Source organism: Pyrgilauda ruficollis, unplaced genomic scaffold, assembly GCF_017590135.1.
Source record: "Pyrgilauda ruficollis isolate IOZ18807 unplaced genomic scaffold, ASM1759013v1 scaffold24, whole genome shotgun sequence".
Taxonomy (NCBI): Eukaryota; Metazoa; Chordata; class Aves; order Passeriformes; family Passeridae; genus Pyrgilauda; species Pyrgilauda ruficollis.
The window spans coordinates 11,704,796-11,725,225 of NW_024523648.1; the positions used below are offsets into that span (position 1 = coordinate 11,704,796).

At 38.3% G+C, this 20,430-nt stretch overlaps 1 protein-coding gene across 1 annotated transcript in view; it reads left to right on the forward strand.

Moving 5' to 3' along the window:
• Positions 1-20,430, forward strand: part of SNX9 (sorting nexin 9) — a 60,232-nt gene that overhangs the window by 11,354 nt on the left and 28,448 nt on the right. The window contains exons 2-4 of the mRNA XM_041470036.1: positions 7,080-7,166; positions 9,569-9,643; positions 10,804-10,926. Of these exons, the coding sequence (XP_041325970.1) occupies positions 7,080-7,166; positions 9,569-9,643; positions 10,804-10,926 (285 nt within the window). The remainder of the gene's footprint in view (positions 1-7,079; positions 7,167-9,568; positions 9,644-10,803; positions 10,927-20,430) is intronic.

Here is a 20,430-nt window from a genome sequence, read left to right on the forward strand (position 1 = left end):
AAATGTTCCAGTTTCTTCAAGCAAATTTTCTAGGCAGATGTTGCTGAGCACATGCACAAGAAGTGATGCCTAGCACAATACAAGCAATATACATTTTCTCCAGTTTCTCTATAGTAGTTAAAAAGATAAACATTGGTGTCTCCTTCATAATACATCTTTATCACTTTACTGGCAGTTGCTAGTACAATGGATAATCTCTTGAATTTCTAAGGTACTCTTTCTGTAGGAGTCTGTCTTAGAAGACAGTGTCCCTTGTGTCCTCTTATTCTTCTGTTGTCAGTTTTTGGTTTGTTCCTTGTCTCTTAGCAAAGCCTGTGAGAGGAACATGTAGGCATTTCTTTACCACAGTCAGGACAGAGAGTAGCTGCTTCTCCAGGCTGAGAGTCATAGCACTTGAGGAGACACTTGATATTTCTGCATAGGCTATCCAAATGCACACTTTGCCTTGCAGTCTGATAGAGCTTGATAGAGGGACTAAAATGAAAAGGCATTTTTTTGTCAAATCATAGCCCCAGATGTTTCCTTCGTTAGTAGTATAAATGTTTTTTATATTTTCAAGGCCAGGCTGCATGGGGCTAGTGGAAGGTGTCCCTGCCCATAACAGGGTTGCTGAAACAAGATGATCTTTAATGTCAGTCTGATCCAAACCATTCTATGATTCTGTGATTCAATGCTGCAGATGATGCAGTGAAAATCTCTTCAGACTTGGGGCACTTAGCTTGTGAACAAGCTTAGATTTCAGGCTAAAGGGTAGGGAAATTATTAAATCTACCTAAATGTTAGGCACTGTTGGAAGAAAACTGTCCTTAGTCCTCTGAGGTGGGAAAGACATGAGGGGCTCCTGTCTGTATTCCTGTATTCTTACTGTTTTTCTCAGCGTTTTGGACACAAGCCCTTTTAAACTTCTTTCAGAATTCCCTATAATATCCACAGAGGGACTTAGCATGTGTTTTGATCTGTGGAGAAGTTTTTCAAAGATGCATTGATTAAAACATGGCAACTTAAGTAGTCTGTGAATGGTGACACAAAACAATGGCTAAGCTGTCATTTAGGTCCATGCCCACCCTGTGTCTTCCCACAAGCTTCACTGGCACAGTGAAGATAGCAAGGGGTTTAAGGCTTCAGCTGATGACAAGTCAGATGGCTTGCACTTCTTCTAAGCAATAAAATACCTACAAACCAGTAGTTTTTTACAGACAGTAATCACAGGGCAAATTGCTGAGAAAGATTAGTACAGGAAAGAAAATGCAAAAATAGTTTTAAGTTGTTTTTTGTGTAGAAGAGTATTGTCACTCATTAGATTAAATGCTTCATTTTGAACCATTCTTTGGGAAGCAATCAAAATATACTGCTACTTCCTGAAGTGATGAATTTGCAGATAGGTTTTTGGCTTTATTATTTTCTTTCTGCTTTCTTAATTTCTCCAATCCTGAGATCCCAACCTGTATCCCAGCTATGCTATTCCTGTTTTGTTCTTTTAGAACTGCCCTTTAGAATGAATATTTTATTTCTAAAAACAGTATACGTGGGAAAAAGTAATTCTGAAAAAAACCACTAATTTTGAAAAAAACCCACATTTTTTGTAGCATAAAGAAACGTTACAAAAAATGTACTAAAACCCAAAAACCAAACCCACATCCAAAAAGCTTTTAGAAGATAACTAATAAAATGTTGTCTGGGAAGAAATAAATGCATTTTCCTCTTCAGTGCTTCCAAGTGTGAGCAACATACTGCTTATCAGTATTTCACAAGCAGCGGATTTCAAAGGCTTACTATACCTACTGAAGAATATTTGTACTAACTGAAGCAGTTTTTGTAGCAAGCTGTTCTGAAGTTTATTCATACCAGATGTGTTACTGGAGTTACTTGAGGTGACCAAAAGCCCTTTGTTGTTCATCCCAGCTAAAAGCTTAGGCTGCTGTCCTAGAATAAAAGGTTGTCTTCTCACTGACACGGCCATTTAAAATGTGAGGACTTTGACTTGTTTAGAGCCAATGCTAATGATTAACTTTTCTTCATTTAAAAAAAAAAAAAATTATTTTTGGCATTCTGCCAAGCTTCCCGAATTATGGTTTCTGCTCTTCCAGTGGATGCAGGTTTCAGACAAGCCTGCACTTGTCTGCCTCGTATACTTCCCAAAAGAGAAATCCAGAATTGATTCTCTTTCTGTCAATATGGGAACTGCTTCCAGCAGCATGAGATGTTGTCATCTTGGTGCTGTGATATAGCAGTTGTATTTCTGACCATGGCACCAGGCAATTTAAACCTGTGAATCCCTGTCTTTTGACAGGAGCAGTGCAGGGTGGCTGAAGCTCTGAGCTGCTGAAGTGCCAAGTGTGAAGAGAAATGTGTGCAGTTAGGGAATTTCATGCTATGAGACTTCTATGGGTATTTCCTTTGTACTATCTGCCACTGCCAGCTGACCAAGAAAAGCAGTTGTGGTACAAGTTTCCTAGACTGTAACACATGTTTGAAACAGATGAATCTATGGTGTAACACTAGATCTCTTCCTAATACAAATGAAGCCCTGTGTGCAGGGAAAGCATTTTCAAAGGTGTGTCCAATTTTTTAGGGGCTTCTCCAATTTTTGTGCTATAAAGCATACTTTGATGCAGAACTGTTGCATTGCAGTCAGGAAGTCCAGCATTATAAAAACATTTTGCTTCAGAAGTGTGAACTTAAAGAAAAAACAGTAGTCATTCTACGTGGGTCATTGATCATTCACCTCAAGGAAGGCTGAGGCAGGGAAGATGTTGTAAAAGCTGCTCTGAGCACAACTGGTGTTCATTAGCTGTTAGCCTGTCTCCTTATGGCTGGTGGGGAATACACGGGGGCTTGCACTGTCCTTCTCCATGACTGAGCTACCCTGCTGCAGCTGAACTGTAGTGCAGGCAAGTGTGGCCCTGTGCACATCAGGATTGTTCAGTTTTGGGCTAAGGTGCTTTTCCATCTGAGCCTAGCCTTAAGTGAAATATCTTGGAAAAGGCAGAAAGATTCTTCTCATGAGAAATAGGTGTTTCTGTTGCTTTATCACCTCTTTCAAGGTTCTGGGGGGCATCCAGCAGGAGCCAGTGGATCAGGATGTTTGCACGGATTTTGGATATTCATCTAATAACTTAGTGAAGCAACAGTGTAACCTTTCATTGGAAATTTAGTTTAATGACTTTTGCTAGACATCTTCCTTCCCACTTCATTTATGCTGAAGAGCTTTAACACTGACAGGTAGAGTTGTGTAGTGTTACGTTTGCTTTCAGAAATAAGTTGGCAAATGCTCTTGGTTTTTTGTTGGGTTTTTTTTTCTTTTTGGTTTTTAATATTACGGAAAGAAGAGGGAAGCACTGAACTTGGACAAAAGTAGTGGAGGAAAGTGAAATCTGCTCCAGGCCTTCAGAGGAAAAATATTTCACTAATCTAGATACTGCTTTTCAATGTGGGGAATCTTTTGGTGTTTTAATATTCCTAAGCATGATTGTATCATAATTATAAAAAGACAATAATAATTATTGATTACAGTGCTCAATGTTGGGAGGCTTCACACTGTAGTAAGTCAGTAAATCTGTAAATTGGGAAACTACAGTCCAGTTCTGTAACTACAGCCAGTAGAACAAGCTCCAAAGAATGCTGATACAACACTAAGAATTACCAGTTTCCTTTTTATTTCCTTTATTACAATCTAAATTTCTATATCCATACTGCAGTAAAGCCAATTTTCCTTTAACTCTTACTGGTTTCCCCCATCTTGGACTTGTAGACAAAACTGCTGGCTTCCTCTCATTCTAGAGAAACTGCAGTATATGCCAGAGGTGCAGAGATGCTGGGGATCAGAGAACCTTTTCCTTCTTGCCATGTGCTGTGACAGGGTTCTGCTTAATCTGTGCCAGGCTTTCCTCACACGAGGGAGCATGAGGGGAATGTCAGGATGTGTTCCAAACTCCCAGTGGAGATGCTCAGTTGCCACCTGCGCAAAGAGAGGCAGTAGCTTACAGTACAAGACCCAGGCCTGGTCTCTGGTCAACGAAATCAGTTAAAGCTTTTTGGATTGGCAGGGTTTTTTTTCTCAAAGGAACTGACAAAACTTCAGAATCCAGAACCATTTGTATCTTGGATCAGAGGTGGTGGTGGGAGAGGGGAGATATACATGCAACCAGTAGATGAAATTAATTTTCTTGCAGCTAATAGCTTTGTTAATGGTTCTTTCTTGTTTTGCATGTTTGCAGTATTCTGTAAATGAAGCAGGGGCCTTTATTCCACTAACAAAATATTTCAATTTTTGAAGTTCCTGTAGTTCTTGGACTGTTTGATCCTTTTGTATATCATCAGAAGTAAATATGAAACACAACAGTTACTTTAAGATTTTTTTTTCTAAGCTGTGTTTTGAAGAAGTTCTCTTTGTGGTGTTCATTAATCTGGACTGATCCAGATTAATGATCGGGAATTCATCAGAGATTCCCATTTTATGAATATTCAAAGTGTCCCTAAGCTTAGCTCTAATATTCAGTGTGTGTATTGCAGTGCCAAAGAGCTAAAATCCTTTTCCTGTTAAATACTTTTTTCCGTGCCCATTTGCAATTTTGCATGAGTTGCAAAGGTAGATAGAACTCTTAAGTTCTATCTGCTACTTGGACACAATATTTATGGCCAGTAAGAAGGAAAAAGCTTCTTGGAAAATTCTGGAACTGATTGTCAGAAATTTAAATAGGTTTGGGGCTGATGTATCTGCCCAGGGAAAGCCTAGAGGGTTTTCCATTGTTAACTATACACTTAATAGTTGGGGCAGAAACATTTAGTCACTTAGTTTTACTTTGGAATTGGTTGAGTTTATAAACTCAACAGTAGGAGCATAGTATGAAAGCTTACTTGCCAGAAGTTCTTAAGGTCTTCATTTCCAGCCTAGGCAAGTGAGCCTAGAAATGCAGGTGAAATGGATAGTACTGGCAGAAAAATATGAGGAATGTGTTTGAAATGTTAATATACAGACCAGGTTTCTGATGTACCTCAAATTCTTAATGTTCTGTAATAATCCATTTCTGTAGCATTGCAATTGTTTTTGCTTGTTTTTAAATTTGTTTTTAAATTTCTTAAACTGTAGTTAGCAAGGTTTGTTTGTAATTTTTTCCATGTTTTCTACTCTTTCTAACTTTTGAAACAGGCATCCAGAGTAGATCAATAAGCAGACTTCGGCATTATGACTTTATTAAATTCTATATCTCTCTTGTTTTTTCTTTCTCTACAAGCTAAATAGTTCCATTTTCTTTTCTGAGTAACTTTAATTTCACTGCCGTATCTGGAGAATCTAGTATTTGCATCTGTTCTTTTATTAGACTGAAATACATTTTACCTTTCCAGTCTGGTCATCACTGGGGATATTTTGCCAGTTTTTCTGAAGGCTGATAAAATTGGTCTGTTACCTTTTTTTCTGGTAAACTCTCATCATTCCTGTGAATAGAAGCAAGAACTTAATACTATGGTGTATTACTTGAAAAAGGCTAAGAAGACTTCTTGGTTAAGAAAGCTGCTTTTCCCATGATTCAGATGCCCAGCATCTGAGTGCTGTTAAATTGACTTGCAAAAACTGTATAAATTTTAGCAACCTGCTGGAAAAAGGACATGTTCAACACCTCCATCTGCTACTGCTGAGGGAGCAGCTCTGAAGAGTGGTGCTTTTTACACCCCTGCCTAAAATGTTCTTGTATTTCTAAAGGTGTGCTGCTTCTCTTCAGTTCATTTTTCAGGAAAGTAAAGCAGCTTGTTCTTATATTTCCATGGAGGCCAGATGTGCTGCTGGAAAGAAAGCAGCCAGTGTTATTATTGAACACAGTTTTTGCCTCTTCATCTCTGTTTTGCATGGCATAATCTGAAAGTGCTGAAAGCCTCCATTCTAAGGGAAAAGTTTTCATTCAAGGGAGCATTCAGAGTGCTTAGGACACATGGTTTTCTGCAATGTTGTACTGCTCTAGTGGAGAAGACCAAGTGTTTGATTTGTTGTGCACATGGTTTGGGATTAGATTTGTCAGCTGAACAGCTGAAACGTGTTTTTTTTTTCTCAGCTCTGTTTTTATTTACACTGAAGTAAAGTATCTTTTGACCAGCCAGAAGTATTTCCACATGTTACTCATGAAATTAAAATGTGAAGGTGGGAAGTTCTGTTTTCGTTGGGTTTTCTGTAAGAAGTTCTGTCTGGGTGTGGATTATAACAACCTGCAGTTTTGAGACAGGCAGGACTTGATAGTGAATGTCTGTCTTTTGGTATTTTTTTTTCCTATCATATAGTTTATTTTCAACAGAAATTATTTTATTGTCTCCTTTGACAGAAAATATTACTTTTTGTTATTTTCTTTCCCTCGCCCTTCAAGTGCAAGAAGGAACTCACTGCTGTACACTGAATGATGTTATTAGTAAAACCAAATGTTTCAAACATTTCTTTATGTAGTGTAATAGCAGAGTCAGTGCACAGCAAAGCCTTTGTGTATCTAAACACTTAAAAATTAGATTTGTTTTGTTTTTCCCTCCCTCCTCATGCCAGATATAACAAGCCTAGTCTCACTGCTTGTTTCTGTATTTGCATAATTCTTCCCATATAGAGTCTCAAAACATAATTTTACGTATTACATTTTACGCACAGCAGTGGTTACTTACATCTGCAGTTACTTGCTTTTCTTTTTCTGAATTGCTTGCTCTGTGAGCTACTTCCCTTTACTCAAATTGGAGTTGGAATATGTCTTGTATAAAACAAACAAAAAAATATTGTTTGCTAAAGTTAGGAACCCTTCCTTCTTCCCCTGGAAAACATTGTACGTACAGTTCTGGACATGACAGAGAACAACCAGTCTTAAATCCTTATGGCAGATTATCTCCAACAAGCTCCACATGAGATTTGTATCTTTTAAAGTTGTTGTTACTGTTGAGTTTGCAGTTCAAATCTAGGAAATGTTAGCTTCCTATGTGCTGATTTGCTCTTTGTACATTCCTTACCCCACTTACTCTTTCTGTAAGTTAAGGATAATTTGTGCTGATGGTTTCTTAATGAAACCTTCTACAGAAGCTGGAAGCCTCACTGTTACATTCTTTTCCACCTACAGGCTCGTGTTATGTATGATTTTGCTGCTGAGCCTGGAAACAATGAGCTGACGGTCAGTGAAGGGGAGATCATCACAATCACCAACCCGGTAAGAAAACTGACATGGAATCTGCTTCAGTGCACTTTCCTGACCTACTTCTATCAGCACATGGAAGGAAAATGGTGCTGGTGACATCTGAAAGGCCTGGCTATCCTTCCCTGAAGAATTAGCAAAAAAACAGAACACAAAGAATTTTCTGATAATCTTGTGGAAACAAATACAATGTTTTGGAGGATGGGACCTTCTCAAACTGTACCCACACACAAAAGAATGTACTCAGCTTTGTTTTCTTCTAAACAGAGCTGAGAGACAAGTAAGAGGAAGGAACTAATGGTGGTGATAGCCTGTACATCTGAATGCCTTGTCTATTTTTGTGTGCCTAATATTGCACATTTTGTGTGTATGTAATCTTTCATGTGCTTGCCACTTGCATTTAAATGGGACATCCAGCTCAATTCTAGGTTTTGAGTTTCTTAATCAATGACTTCAGCATTCCATGTTTGGTAAAGAACTCACAACAAAAATTTATTTATTTTTTACTGAAATTTTGTGTCCTTTCATAATTAAAGAAATATGAACAAGGTATAGGGAAGTAGTGGTGACAATACTATCACGATGCCATCAGGGTGTTGTTAAATGAATAGGGCTTTTCAGCACTGACATTTGATTTATGTCTACATTTTGAATTTCAGTGTCCTATATAATTCTTACCCTTGGTAACAAAGTATCAGTTGATTCTGCTTTGAATTTTGTGTAATGATATGGCTTTGTGAACAGGCTTGCCTGTTGAAACAAATACAAACAAAAACTAACTGATCATGAAGTCAAGGTCTTATTTATCCATTTGTATAAAACACATGCATTCTGCAGAATAAACTTAATTCTTTGAAGATCCTAGTCATGTGTAATCCTGATAATTTTTAGTTCCACTGATCTTAAATACTTGAAACAGATAGTTAACAGAGCCAGCACCCTCTTGGAAGTGTGCTGTGCTATGGCAGGGGTAACATTTTGAATGAATTCAGGAGCTTAATGCCATTTCACAAAAGTAAGACTAAATACAAATAAATAGATAACCACTTTGAAGCTAGTTCACACCGACCAAGACATCTGTGGCTTAAAGCAGTATACTCAAAACCAAGTAAAACTTTGTTTTATGATGTCCATGGTAAATTGCCACAAAGGCTCTTGATCTTTTTTTTATGATAAGTTTTGATGGCAATAGCTGAAGTCATGCAAGTCCACTGATGATTGCTTTCAAGTGTAGCAGTGCAAATATGACTTCTGGCTCAAGATGTCATTACTCTTGCAGTTCAACCAAACTAGTAGAATTTATAATCAGAGATGTCTCATTATTTTTGTGTTCTTGAGTATTAAGCTTCTAGGTATGTAAGAGAAAATAAATGCACGCTGTTATTTCACTAACTGCTTGATCTTTACTGCATAGAATCTTGAATACATAAGCAGGCTTCTCCTTATTGGAGTGCCTGTAAAGTGCAGGACTATATGAAATTTTCAAAGTGAAAGAACAAAATTGTAAATAAAAAAATAATTCAATTAAAAAGCAAATTAAGAAAACCTAAAATCGCTGTCTAGCATATGTGTCTCCAATTTTCATCTGTGAGCTAGCTTGACATGTATCTATGTGTTCCCTAAACAAGTTAATTTAAAACAGAGCTGGCTTATTCTTGATAATGTTTCCTGGAATTAACTTAGCTTAACTACAAATGTCTACAGAGCTTTTGTAGTGTACGTAGAATATGTGTTTAAAAAACCCCAAACAATATCGGGATGTCCCACTGAGATGAGAGCGGAACTGTTGGTAGTTCTTTCTAAACTAATAGCATAAGACTGCTTCTGAAAAGAAATGTGAAGTGGAAAGAATGAGTCCAGATCTTACTTGGCATGTGGCTCTTTTAATCTTGAGAATAGCCTTAACATTTCTGTGAGTGATAGCTCTCACTCATCACATGTGTCTGCATCTTCAATAAAGGAGGCAGAGATTTTACAGATATCACCAACAGTTTTATTCTTTGAGTCTTGTTTCTTTATAGTCTGTTGATTAAAATTAATCCATTGAAATGGACATACTAATAGTTGTCTTTATATGCAGTCTGTGGCCAGACAGTTGATTGTGGTTTCATAACTGACCAAAAGTGTTGAAAAATCAATTAATTTTCCCGTTCATGCTTGTTAAAATCTGAAGTCCAGAATAGCTGTGTAAAATCAGCATGATCTGTGTTGTGTTTAAATGAGTATCTGCTGCTTCAGCAGCTTTGAGAGAGTTTGTTCAGTTTCACAGTCATAGCTGTGTTTTGAACATTGACAGCAAGACAGTGCTTCCTGCTGAGCATTTGACATTTGACAGCAAGACAATGCTTCCTGCTGAGCTATTTGAAGCATGTTGTGAGATCCATCTAGCAAAATTATTTCTATATTACTTCTTTTAGGATGTTGGTGGAGGCTGGTTAGAAGGAAAAAACAGCCAAGGCGAGAGAGGACTTGTTCCAACAGATTATGTTGAGGTAAGTGACTACACTGCTCAGCACTAAAAGCAGAACTGCTGAAAAGGCCATCCTCTGGTTTGCTGACCAAACTGAAATGCTCAAACAGAAAGCTTGGAATATATAATCTCATTGTAGCAATTGTAGCTGGCTTTGGACCCCAGTGCAAACATGCCATCCGAAGCTCCTGAGCTTCTTAGTGGTTTACCAAGAAATGCAACAGGAAGCTCTCTATAGTAAATACAGCTGATCTGCAGAACATGAGTTGTTTTGAATCTGCTTTGGTTTTGGGGGTCTCATAATCCAATAATTGGGGGTTTTTTCTGTCTGAAGATAGAAATATGGAAGTGAAATTACTAATGCAAGTTCACACTGCTGTTTCTGTGGCAGACTTGCCTCATGCTCATAAATGTGGAATGGAGCCACATTTCTGGGGCTTAGGATGTGGGGTACCAAATCCAGGGACTATTCAGCTTTTTTTCTTACTGAGACCCTCTGTTGTCCCTTCAGTGTGTTTTGTTCTGATTGTTGTTTAAAAACCAGTGGTATTGTTTTGGGGGTGGAGTGGGATCACAGTTCAAAGACTGCAATCTCATTCACTCTTGAATGGCCCAGTGTCTGCATGTGTGCAGGTTGCTGGTTAGGTGGGTGAAGACCTTGGCTGTAATTCCTGCAGCCTCTGAAGGCATGTGTCTCTCTTCCTTCAGCAGTGCTGTGTTTATTAAAAAAAAAACCAAAAGGGGGAGGAGGGGAAGGGAAAGCAGGACCATGCTGGCTCACATGACCTTGTGTTTTTGCTTCAGTTGGTTAGCTCATGGTCTGGTAGCTTTTGGCTTTCTAAGCTTATTGTCCAAAATCCATCCCCTGAGCACTGAGTTCCCAGTCTCCAGGCACTTACATTAACAACCTTTGATCTCTAAGTAATTTATAGATAGGTGTTCACTGCCCCAAGTCTTGTGTGTTGTAGTTGTAAGGAAACCTAGCTCCATCTGGTGTGGAAGTAAATCCTCCAGAGTATCGTGTGAGTTTCTTGTAAAAAATTCAATTTAATTTGAATTTAAAAAGGTTATATGCAAACATCTTAAAGTCTAGTGATATGAGTGTTAGGGTGATTATATATGATAAAGCATAATTTGGTTAATTGGAGCATGAAAAATCTTTCTCAACCTTTTCCATTTCAGATTATAACCGAAGGTGCAAAAGATGGCATTAGCTGCGGTAACTCATTAGCTGATCAGGCATTTTTTGATTCCCTTTCTTCAAATACAGCTCAGACCAACTCTGCTGCCAAAAGCAGTAATCAGGTATGGCTTGTGGTTTTTTGGGCACTGTGGGCATGGAAACTTTTATTGACGTAATTGCTTGCTGTACTTTATTTGTGAACCTTCATGAAAGTACTAATTAAAATAATTGTGTTTTCATTAGGGAACACTTTTGTTGAATATTAATGATGTGTGTGACTGCTCAGATACTGTCACTGCTGGAAAATTTAGTAGTCTTAACACTTTCAGAAACGGAGCATTTTTATTCTTTCCAGTCTGCAATGATATAAATCTGTGACTACTTCAGTCTCTGTAAGTGTAAGTGCACTCTTAGCAAACTTTTTTATTTTCAAGCTACTTCTTCTAGTATGCTAACCTTATTAAGGAACCAGAGCTTTCTTTTTTGCTGTCTGATACAATTAGGGGATCTATATATCAGCAGCCAGAGTGAATGGATATATTTCTTTCTCAGAATTTGAGTAAGACTAGTTTCTTGGATTAAAAAAGACGAAGCAATTTCATGCATTATCAGTTGGAGAAGAGGCTGACTTTTGGTTTGCTGCAAGAATATTTTTGTTCCTCTATTCATAACTTTTTGCCTGGTGCACCAGTTCATTAAGCAGCAAATATTTAGTTCCAGGTTAGATATCTGAGGGCATATTATGTTAAACACAAGTGGTTTATTATGGTCTACAGACTGGTGCATGTCCCACGTGTAGAAAGTTAAACATTTTGAAGTCCATAGGTCAACAGAAGAACAAAATCTGCGTTTTTTCCAACAGCAGCATGCAAAGGTCTTTTGTGTTAGAAAGTAAATGCTTTACTTATGGTAACAGCTGAGGGGACACACCTGGTTTGTAGATCAGTTAAATATCAGTTATTAGTTTTCTTAATTGCACCACAGGACTTTGACATGAAGTGAGATCTTTTGAAAACTCTACATGGGACATTTTTGTATGACAGTGAATGTAGCTGTTCATTGACTATAGAGTGTTTGATTTGGGCTTTCTTGTAGTCAGCTGGACAATGCCAGGATTGTTATTCTGTGATTGCGTGTCCTCACTAGAGGACTCCAGACCTCACTGTGACTGTCTCAATGTTTATTAGTTAATACGTAAGGCTAAATGCAGAACTCATGAAATACCTCATGAGTTTTTAATGTCAGACTTAGCCAAAGGTTTTGATTATAGGTTAGTTTTGCCTCATTAAAAATTGCAGTAGTTTGAGTGCAGAGTGGGGAATCTCTTTTCTTCCTTGCTGTCTGTTACCCTTGCCATTTTTTTCCTGCTGTAGTGTTTCTAGTAAAACTTTGCATCTGAGATGGCTTGAGATATTTGCAGCAGCTACTTGCTGCCAAATGAGAGAGTACTGTTTCTCAGAGGAGAAACATAATTTGATCTAGGAAGAATTACTTACTAATCTAACACACAAAATGTTTTGAATGTGAACAGAGGTATCTGTCAGAGCTTGTTCTGTGCTTAACACATGGTGCTTGTGCTTGGAGAAGAGAAGAAAAAAGGTCGTGTCTGTGCAGAGGGAAAGGTAAAAATAAAGGTATCTGTTATATTCTAAATAATAGAGAATTACTCTGGCAATCTAGTCTTGGAAGTTGCATTTCTAGAGCAGTGAAAACCTTGAAAATGTGGTCACTTTACACTGTAGTTTACACAAGATAACAGTGTACTGTCCCTGTAATATATACAGATTGCAGGATTTTTAATAGATTTTGGAAAAGAGTAACTTCACGAAAACAGCTTGTCACATTTGCATCAGTGCCCTACTCTTAGAAGTGTCCTGTTCCTCTCAGTTATTCTTCAAATGCTGTGTGAGATAGGTGGAAGGACCACTGTACTGTAGTGCATTATGTATGTAGTGCAATAAAACTATATTACTGACATGGAGAGGAGGAGAGAGGAGGACAGTGTGCACCTGGGTGTGGTCAAGGCCATGCAAGATGCATGGGAAGCAGATTTCATCAGGCTGGTGTATTTAGGTCTTCAGTTTTCATGTTTTTTTCCATAGGAGGAACCATTCTGTTGTGTGGTCAAGTTTTTATGTCAAAAGTTATCTTCATTTTCTCAAGTATTTTTTTCTTTAACTGAGTTCAGTAACTGCTATTTGGTTATATGCATTTTGTAGAAAATTGTAGATCTTGATTTGAAGACTGGTTTCCTCAGCTTCTGACATATATCTGGTAGTTTTTTCTAGTGGCTTATTGCTAATGGAATTTTAATTTGTATACTAAGCAGTCTGGAAGCAGTTCTGGCTTCCACTTTTGACTTAGGCCTTTCTCCCAGATTAGAGAGCTCTCTAGTGCAGGCATTTTCTCCTTGCAAAAATTCTGTGGCTAATTGTCTTCTTAATTAAGAAATTCTTTCTGTTCATTTTGTCTGTGTGGTGCAAGACCCTATTTTCTTGCTCTCAGGAAGAATAGCAAGCGTTCTTCTGCAGTGTCTTTGATCTGGTGTCTGTGAAGCGCATGCACTGTTCCGGTGTGCATCGATCGTGCGGTGTCAGACAGATTTGACATTGCTGCGCCGGTGTAGAAACACCTGATAGAGAGAAGGATTGCATTGGTTCCAGTAGTACTGCTCCAGGAGGTCAGGCTGAGTCACTCATCCCCTGCATACTGACGTGTCTCTTTGAGCCACTTTCAATAAGAATGCAATCTCCTGCTTTGTGGGTATGGCTCTTATTCCTAGATGTATTACTCTGAATTCGGTTGCGATCACATGTTTTTCAACACGAGTTCGCTGAGGCACTTTGACTTGAGTTCAGATGCACAGCCTGTTCAAAGCTTTAATGACCAGCTAGGTCAATATACAAAGCTTTTGATCTTAAACAAAACTCACATCAGGCTATGGAGAGTTAAGAAAAATGACAAATTACATGTCAATGTAAGGGGAATGGATGCTGGAGGTAGCGCTGTAGTGGAAACCAAAATGTTTATAGACAGATTAATCTAGTAGACTGAGTAAGAAGTAGCAATATTCCTAAATGCTGACATTTGATGGTGTCTATTATATTTTGCAGTAACATGGTGGGGTCGCAATTTTATTACAAGAAATCTTTATAAAAGCAATTCTAAATGAACAGGATGTTTTAGGATTTTTTGTTACTACTATTGTATTGAAGAAATTGCTTTCTATAAACATTGTCACTCTCACATACACGTGGTTGCACAACGCCCCCACTCCCCAATTCAGTAAGTCAGAAGATGTTTTAATTCTTAGAATTCCTTCCATTATTCTAACAGTAAGTAAAAAAACAACACAAACCAGGTTGTTTTGTAGTCTTTCAGAGCCAAGCTTTATTAAAAATAATAGATCTGGCTGAGTTGAAATGTGGGTGTGGTTCTTTTTCTTTTCTGTTTTTAGGAGCCCAGTTAAACCACAGTGTTGTGGTTTAAGCCTGGTAGGCAGCTCAACTCACTCAGCAGCTTATTACCCCCTCAAAGGAGTGGGGGAGAGAACCAAAGGGTGATTATGGGTCAACTCTTGGGTGGAGATAAAGGCAGTATAATAGGTAAAGCAAAAGTTTCACATGCAGGCAAAGCAAAATAAGGAATTCATTCACTCCTTCCCATGGGCAGTCAGGTGTTCAGCCATCTCCAGAAAAGCAGAGTCCCCATCATGCATAACCATTACATAGGAAGACAAATGCCCACTCAAACAACTCTTCTCCTTCTTCCCCCATCCTTTTTGCTTTCCAGACAAACAAGAGACTTTTGGTTTCCTACTCTGGAAACCATAACTTTCTGGTGTGAAGAAAACATCAGTGCCTGAAACACTATTCTGCTCCCTGTCTATTTTCCTGAGAAGGTTTTTGTTGTTATTCAGCAAATAATCTCCTGAAAAGTAACTAAAATGCAATAATTCTTTTCCTTCCTTTTCTTCAGTGAGAAAGACTCAGTAACCACAGCAACAAGTTGATATTTTACCCTCTCTGGGTTTGCCACAGATGTAAAGTGACTGTAGAAAAAGGGCACAAAGATACTTCCTAAGGAGAAGAGAAGAATTCCACCTGACCCTTGGCAGTTCACTCTCTGCAGCTCATTCCTTGCATCAGCAGTGTCCCAGCAATGGCTGCCTTGATAAAGTTTGCAGCTGCTCTTTTAAAGAGCTATCTGAGAAGATGCTGGGGACATTGAAGCAGTCAGAGGAGGCAGTGAGGCTAATTAAAAACAAAATGAGGGGAAAATTTGACTCAAGGTGACTATTTACACACTCAGAAGAAGATAAGCAGATAGGAGAATTTAATGTTGCATCTGTCTGTAACATTTGTGCTTTAATGTCTGAAAAGCTTCTAAGAAATTATTAAAGAAAAAACAATTTAAGGAAGCCTTAGTTGCCAAGGATAGAGGCTTGGCTTGGCTTTTTGGTGAGTCTCATGCTGTTTTGACTTGGTAGCTCTTGGATATAGAGAGCAGAAGGAATGAGTAATCTTTCTCTGTCAATGCGCTGTTCCTCTGAGCAGCAATGCAAGGTGCTAATTTCAGTCTGTCATTTGCAACAGCCACTGAGTAAGTACATCAGCACTTACGCTATTTCTATTGCTTAGAGTTACATATATCTATATATATTGAAGTAAGTTACCTGTAGACTTTGTTGGTATTGGAATAATAATGGCACTGAAATTAATATAAATTTTGTCAGGTTAAGCCAAGTGAACCTAACATAAAGTGAACAAAAAGATCGTCATTTTTTATGAAAAATGCATCATGTGTTTTTCTCCTATAGTATTTTTTTGATGCTGAGTTTATTCCAGAGGCTGTAGCAGTAGAGGATATTCTCTTTCACACTTCTAGGTAGTGCTTTTTATTGCAGTTGATGAAGAGGTCATTATCTTGGTGGCATTTGGAGCCTTCATAATTTAAGTATGTATGGAAATACAATCATTAATGTAAAATTCATTCTGAGTTGTCTCCTCCAGCTGGGTTGGTTTGGGGTTTTTTCTGGTGGTCAAGATTAGTGCTTCTCTAGTTAAGGATGTATTTACATTTATTTTGTTTGTGTTTCAGGTTCAGAGACTGTTGTTTTAACAGCAATGATCTCTCTTCCCCTATACTGAACCACAGCTTGTGGTGTTTTTTCATTTATCTAACCTAAAACACTTTAAAAGTTGTGAACAAGCAGCAGCTCTCTTTTAATGATAGTGTTTATCTGAATTATTCAGATTTTGTTACAACTATATTGGCCCAAGCTACTTCTTTTTGTTGAGTTAAAACACTCTCTGTACAGTAATTTCATTAGTGGTCTATAAGCAGACTGTATGTACAACTTGCCGTAACGTAGTCCAGCTGTTTACCGCCTATGTAACCTGCAGCCTTGAACATAGCATAGAAATGCTATAAATTTTAGTGTCCTGTGTATTTCTAGTTTGTATGGTTTCTCCTCCCTTCCTTCTAGATCTCAGTATAGCCTTTTTTCTTTTTTTTTTTTTTCCATCTCTGCAGAATAGAAAGCTAGTATTAGAAATGTATAGATGAAAATAAATTGGACTGCTGCCTGTCTGTTTCAGGGTGGAAGTGTATCGCAGCTTCATTGACGTAAGAGCTGCAGATGTGGCTTCCCTATATTTAAGATACAAATATAGTTCTTGTACCAAACTGTATGTTGCATTTGTAGAGGAGTTTGTTCCCTTTTCTTGACACTGATTCTCTAATCACTGCCAAGTCTAGTTCTTGATGAAGGTGACTGTACAGTTCTTCTTAGTTTGGGATAAAATGAGTATCCTAAGAGTTTTCATTTTTTTGAATTACAGATTTTTCCATTGATTTGTGTTGACCCTAGAGAATCCACATATTTTGTGTCTTCAGCAGAGCAGCAAGGCCTCATGGATAGGTACAGGAAGCATTTAACAGAAACCTCTCATGTGTGTATTGCTTTATCCAGTGGTAAGAAGTTGGGATAGTTTCTCTCACAGAAGAAAAGTGAGATAAATGGATTCGTATGTGTGCAAAACCCTTTCCCTTCTGAAAGCTGACTTTCCAAAAGGGACTTACGTATTGACAGGATGAATAAGTAGTTAGTGAAAACAGTTTGATGTCCAGGAGCTGAGACAACTCAAGTTACCTGGGATATAGACATAAGGGATATAGGAATATAGACATAAGTTGTTGAACATGTGTAAGGAGAGCACTAAGGAAGCTATTCCCAAAATTTTACTTCATATCTTTCATGCTTTTTGCAATGAAGTGCTGGAAAGGCAAATTGTCATTGTTAAATTTGCATACCATAACTCCCACTCCCCCTCCCTGAATTGCTGTGAGCAGCAATAAATGCTAAGATTGAAGAAAATAAATATAGTGCTTCTATTAAGAGTGCCGTATTCTACTTCTGTGGAAATTCTGACATGCATGTTACTAAATTCCTGTAACAGCATTTCTGTTCTCTGATGAATCTGTGTGTGTGCTAAAGGAGAAGTATCATCACAGGAAATGTAACTCGCTTGTACTCGACTAGGTCCAGTTTGTCTTGTTATACCAGTATGCTAAACTATCATATAAAATATGCAGGTAGGTTCACCAAGGGAGTTACAATTACAGTTGTGACTTCGAGTTTCTGTTACAGATAATGACGCTGTAAAATCCTCTGTTGCTGCATGTGATTTGAAAGCAACTCTTTCCCTTCCACCATCTCAGTCACAATATTGCATTCAGACTGGTAACAGGAATTTGTGACCAACTCTCATTTAAACAAAGTACAAGGCAATGACTTCTCTACAGTACTGGAAACAGTGGCTTGCTTGCTTTGAAACAAATCACATTTACTTATTAAAAAATAACCATCAATGTGTGACAGTGATTTTATCAATTCCAATACAGAGTTGTGGTGAGCTTTTTTGTGGATGACCCAGTGGAATGCAAAGGTTTAGGCAAGAAGTTGTTAAACTGGTGTAATACTGTGATCACCCCTTGCCTTCATCTGCACCCATACCCTCAGGCAAAATATTACTGTTGAAAGAGTTTTCCACAATTTACAGTGTTGGTATGCTTTTTTTCCTTGTCCAATTCACAGAATTGCAGAATGGGTCAGGCTGGAAGGGACCACAGTGGGCCATCTGGTTTGACCTCCCAGCTCAAGCAGGGTCATCCTAGAGCACATGGCACAGCATTGTGTCTGGATGGTTGTTGGTTATCTCCAGTGAGGAAAACTCCACAAGCTCTCGGGGCAGCCTGTTCCAGTGCACAGTCACTCACAGAGTAAATAAATTCTTCTTGATGCTCAGGTGGACACTCCTCTTTTTTTTTTTTGGGTTTTTTTTGTTTGTTTGTTTGTTGGTTTTTTGTTCACCAAGCACTTCTTTTAAAATGGAATCACAGGCATTTGTAATTGAAAGTGATAAACTGAAAATAGCCAGTAATACTCTTCAATACCTCAAAGAAAAAAAAGAAAAAAAGACAACTAAGCAACTAGGGACACCCCTCTCCTCTGTTTCCAAACAAAACTAGAGTGCTTTTCTCAAAAAGGAAGAATAAAACCTTATTTAATCTTTGTAGCTTAATCCTGGGATGTCTAGATGATGCTAGACAACATCAAAGAGGGTCTTTCTTCTCCTTCTGGCATTGCTGTGATTGCTACTTAGAAAACTGTCTGAAATTTCTCATCTGTGTTTCAATAAGAAACCATTAAGAATTGAAATCAGCTTAAGAGAAAACAAGGATATAAAGAAGTGACTTGATTGCCATTTACATGAGCAGGTGTGAATAACAAAAACAGAATCCTGAGAAAGCTCCATTGAATAAATTATACAGGATTTTTAGTGTCTGAAAGTTGAAACTAAGCAAACTTTAATTTAAAAAAAATTTCCTGGAAACAGCCAGGGTGACAATAGATGTGTTTTCCCTCCCCTCATCCTATCACTCAAGTCTAAATTACGTATCTTTCTAAAAAAACATTCCATACTTCAAAGATGCACTTTTTGTACTGAATCAGGAGATGATAGACAGAAATCCTGTGCCTGCACTGTGCACAAGCAATGCAGCCCCTACTCCAGTTTGGTTGTGAATAACCTTATAGGTAAGGAAATGGGAATTGAAACAGAAAAAGAACAAAAAACTAACAGCTCTGCTCATGGTACTATCTCAGTTTGTCCAGTGGTGGTTTAGATTTATTTCCTGCTGAAAACAGGGAATGTCTAGTGGTTGTGTCTGGGCTTTGTGTTGTTTGTGGGCTGGCAAAGCCCAGCTCTGGTGCAGAGTTATGAGGGGGGCAGTGGGGCTGGTAGTAGAGGTGTTGGATGATGGTTTCCTCAGGAAGGAAGTGAGAAGACAGGAGTGGCTGAGAGACAAATGGGTTCCTAGGACAGCGTTACTCCAGCTTCCTTGGCAGCTGCTTCTGGAGGTCATGTTGCTTTCAAGTATTTATCTGCAGGAACATTCTAGTATCTAATTCCATAAAGTTGGTTATTCTTTAAAATCTAGCCCATTTCCACATTTGCTTTTCCTAGAGGATTTCTTTAAAGATGTTTATGTTGTACTATAGAAAAGAGGACCTTCCTTCAGAAGTGGAAGAAATGCCCTGGACCACAGTGCTAACATAATGATCTACCAAGAAGAAAGCTTAGCCATAAAATATTGTGGGTATGGCAGTTGCTTCAGTTATCTGCTGATGTGCACACTTGCTCTATCTTAAACAGCACAGTGAATGCAGTTCTGTGATTGCTGCAGAGTAGGCTTTTAGCCCTTCATCTTTCTTCATGGAGAAAAACACTTGATTTTTTAAGTTGTCTGTCTATATACTCAGTTGTTTGGGGTTTTAAGAAATGTATCTATCAGAGACTTTTATCCAAAGAAGTTTAGTGTGATGTCTGAGTATGCTTAAGGCTTTGTTTCCATGCAGGTATCTAAGGCAGCTATAAAACTGGAGAGGTATGTTCATTCCTGTGAGCTATTCAGCTGAGTCACCTTGACTTTTCTTGTGTTTTCTGCCATTGCTCTGTGCTGTCTGTCTCTTTTAAACCCCTCTTCAAGAGCATAACATTTCTCATTGCAGCTTTGGCTGTCCTGAACTTCCTGTGATCTGATCAGGCTTAAATTTGCTACTCACTGCTTCAGCATGGCTTCTGTCTCTGAGTAGATTTCAGGGTGCATTTCTTGCAGCTGGAGGTCATTATTTTTGATGGCACAGTTCACCTAGGTCTTTCTGGGTACTTAAATTAGTTTTACCATCTGAACATTGTGTTTGTTTTGGCTTTTGTCCTTCAGCAGTAGAATGGATCTATTTGTCCATCAGGAGCATGCATTAATATGATGGAGTCTTCCGGAAACAAATTAGTTGGCCAGGAGATCAAGTAAAGATTTTTAACCAGGGCAGAGAGACACCTTAGTGCCTTATCTTAGCTTTACTGTCTATAGCTTTGAATTCTCTGGAAAGTAGTAAATATGTCACTTCTCCCATTTAATTCATGATTCATTTGGTAAAGATACTGACATTCCACTTCCAAGCTGAGGATTCTTCTGTTGTGGTGGAATTTTTTTTCTCATTCAACTATTATAAGATCTTTAAAAACATACTAGGCTTCTCTCCCCGTCCTCCAGGCCCC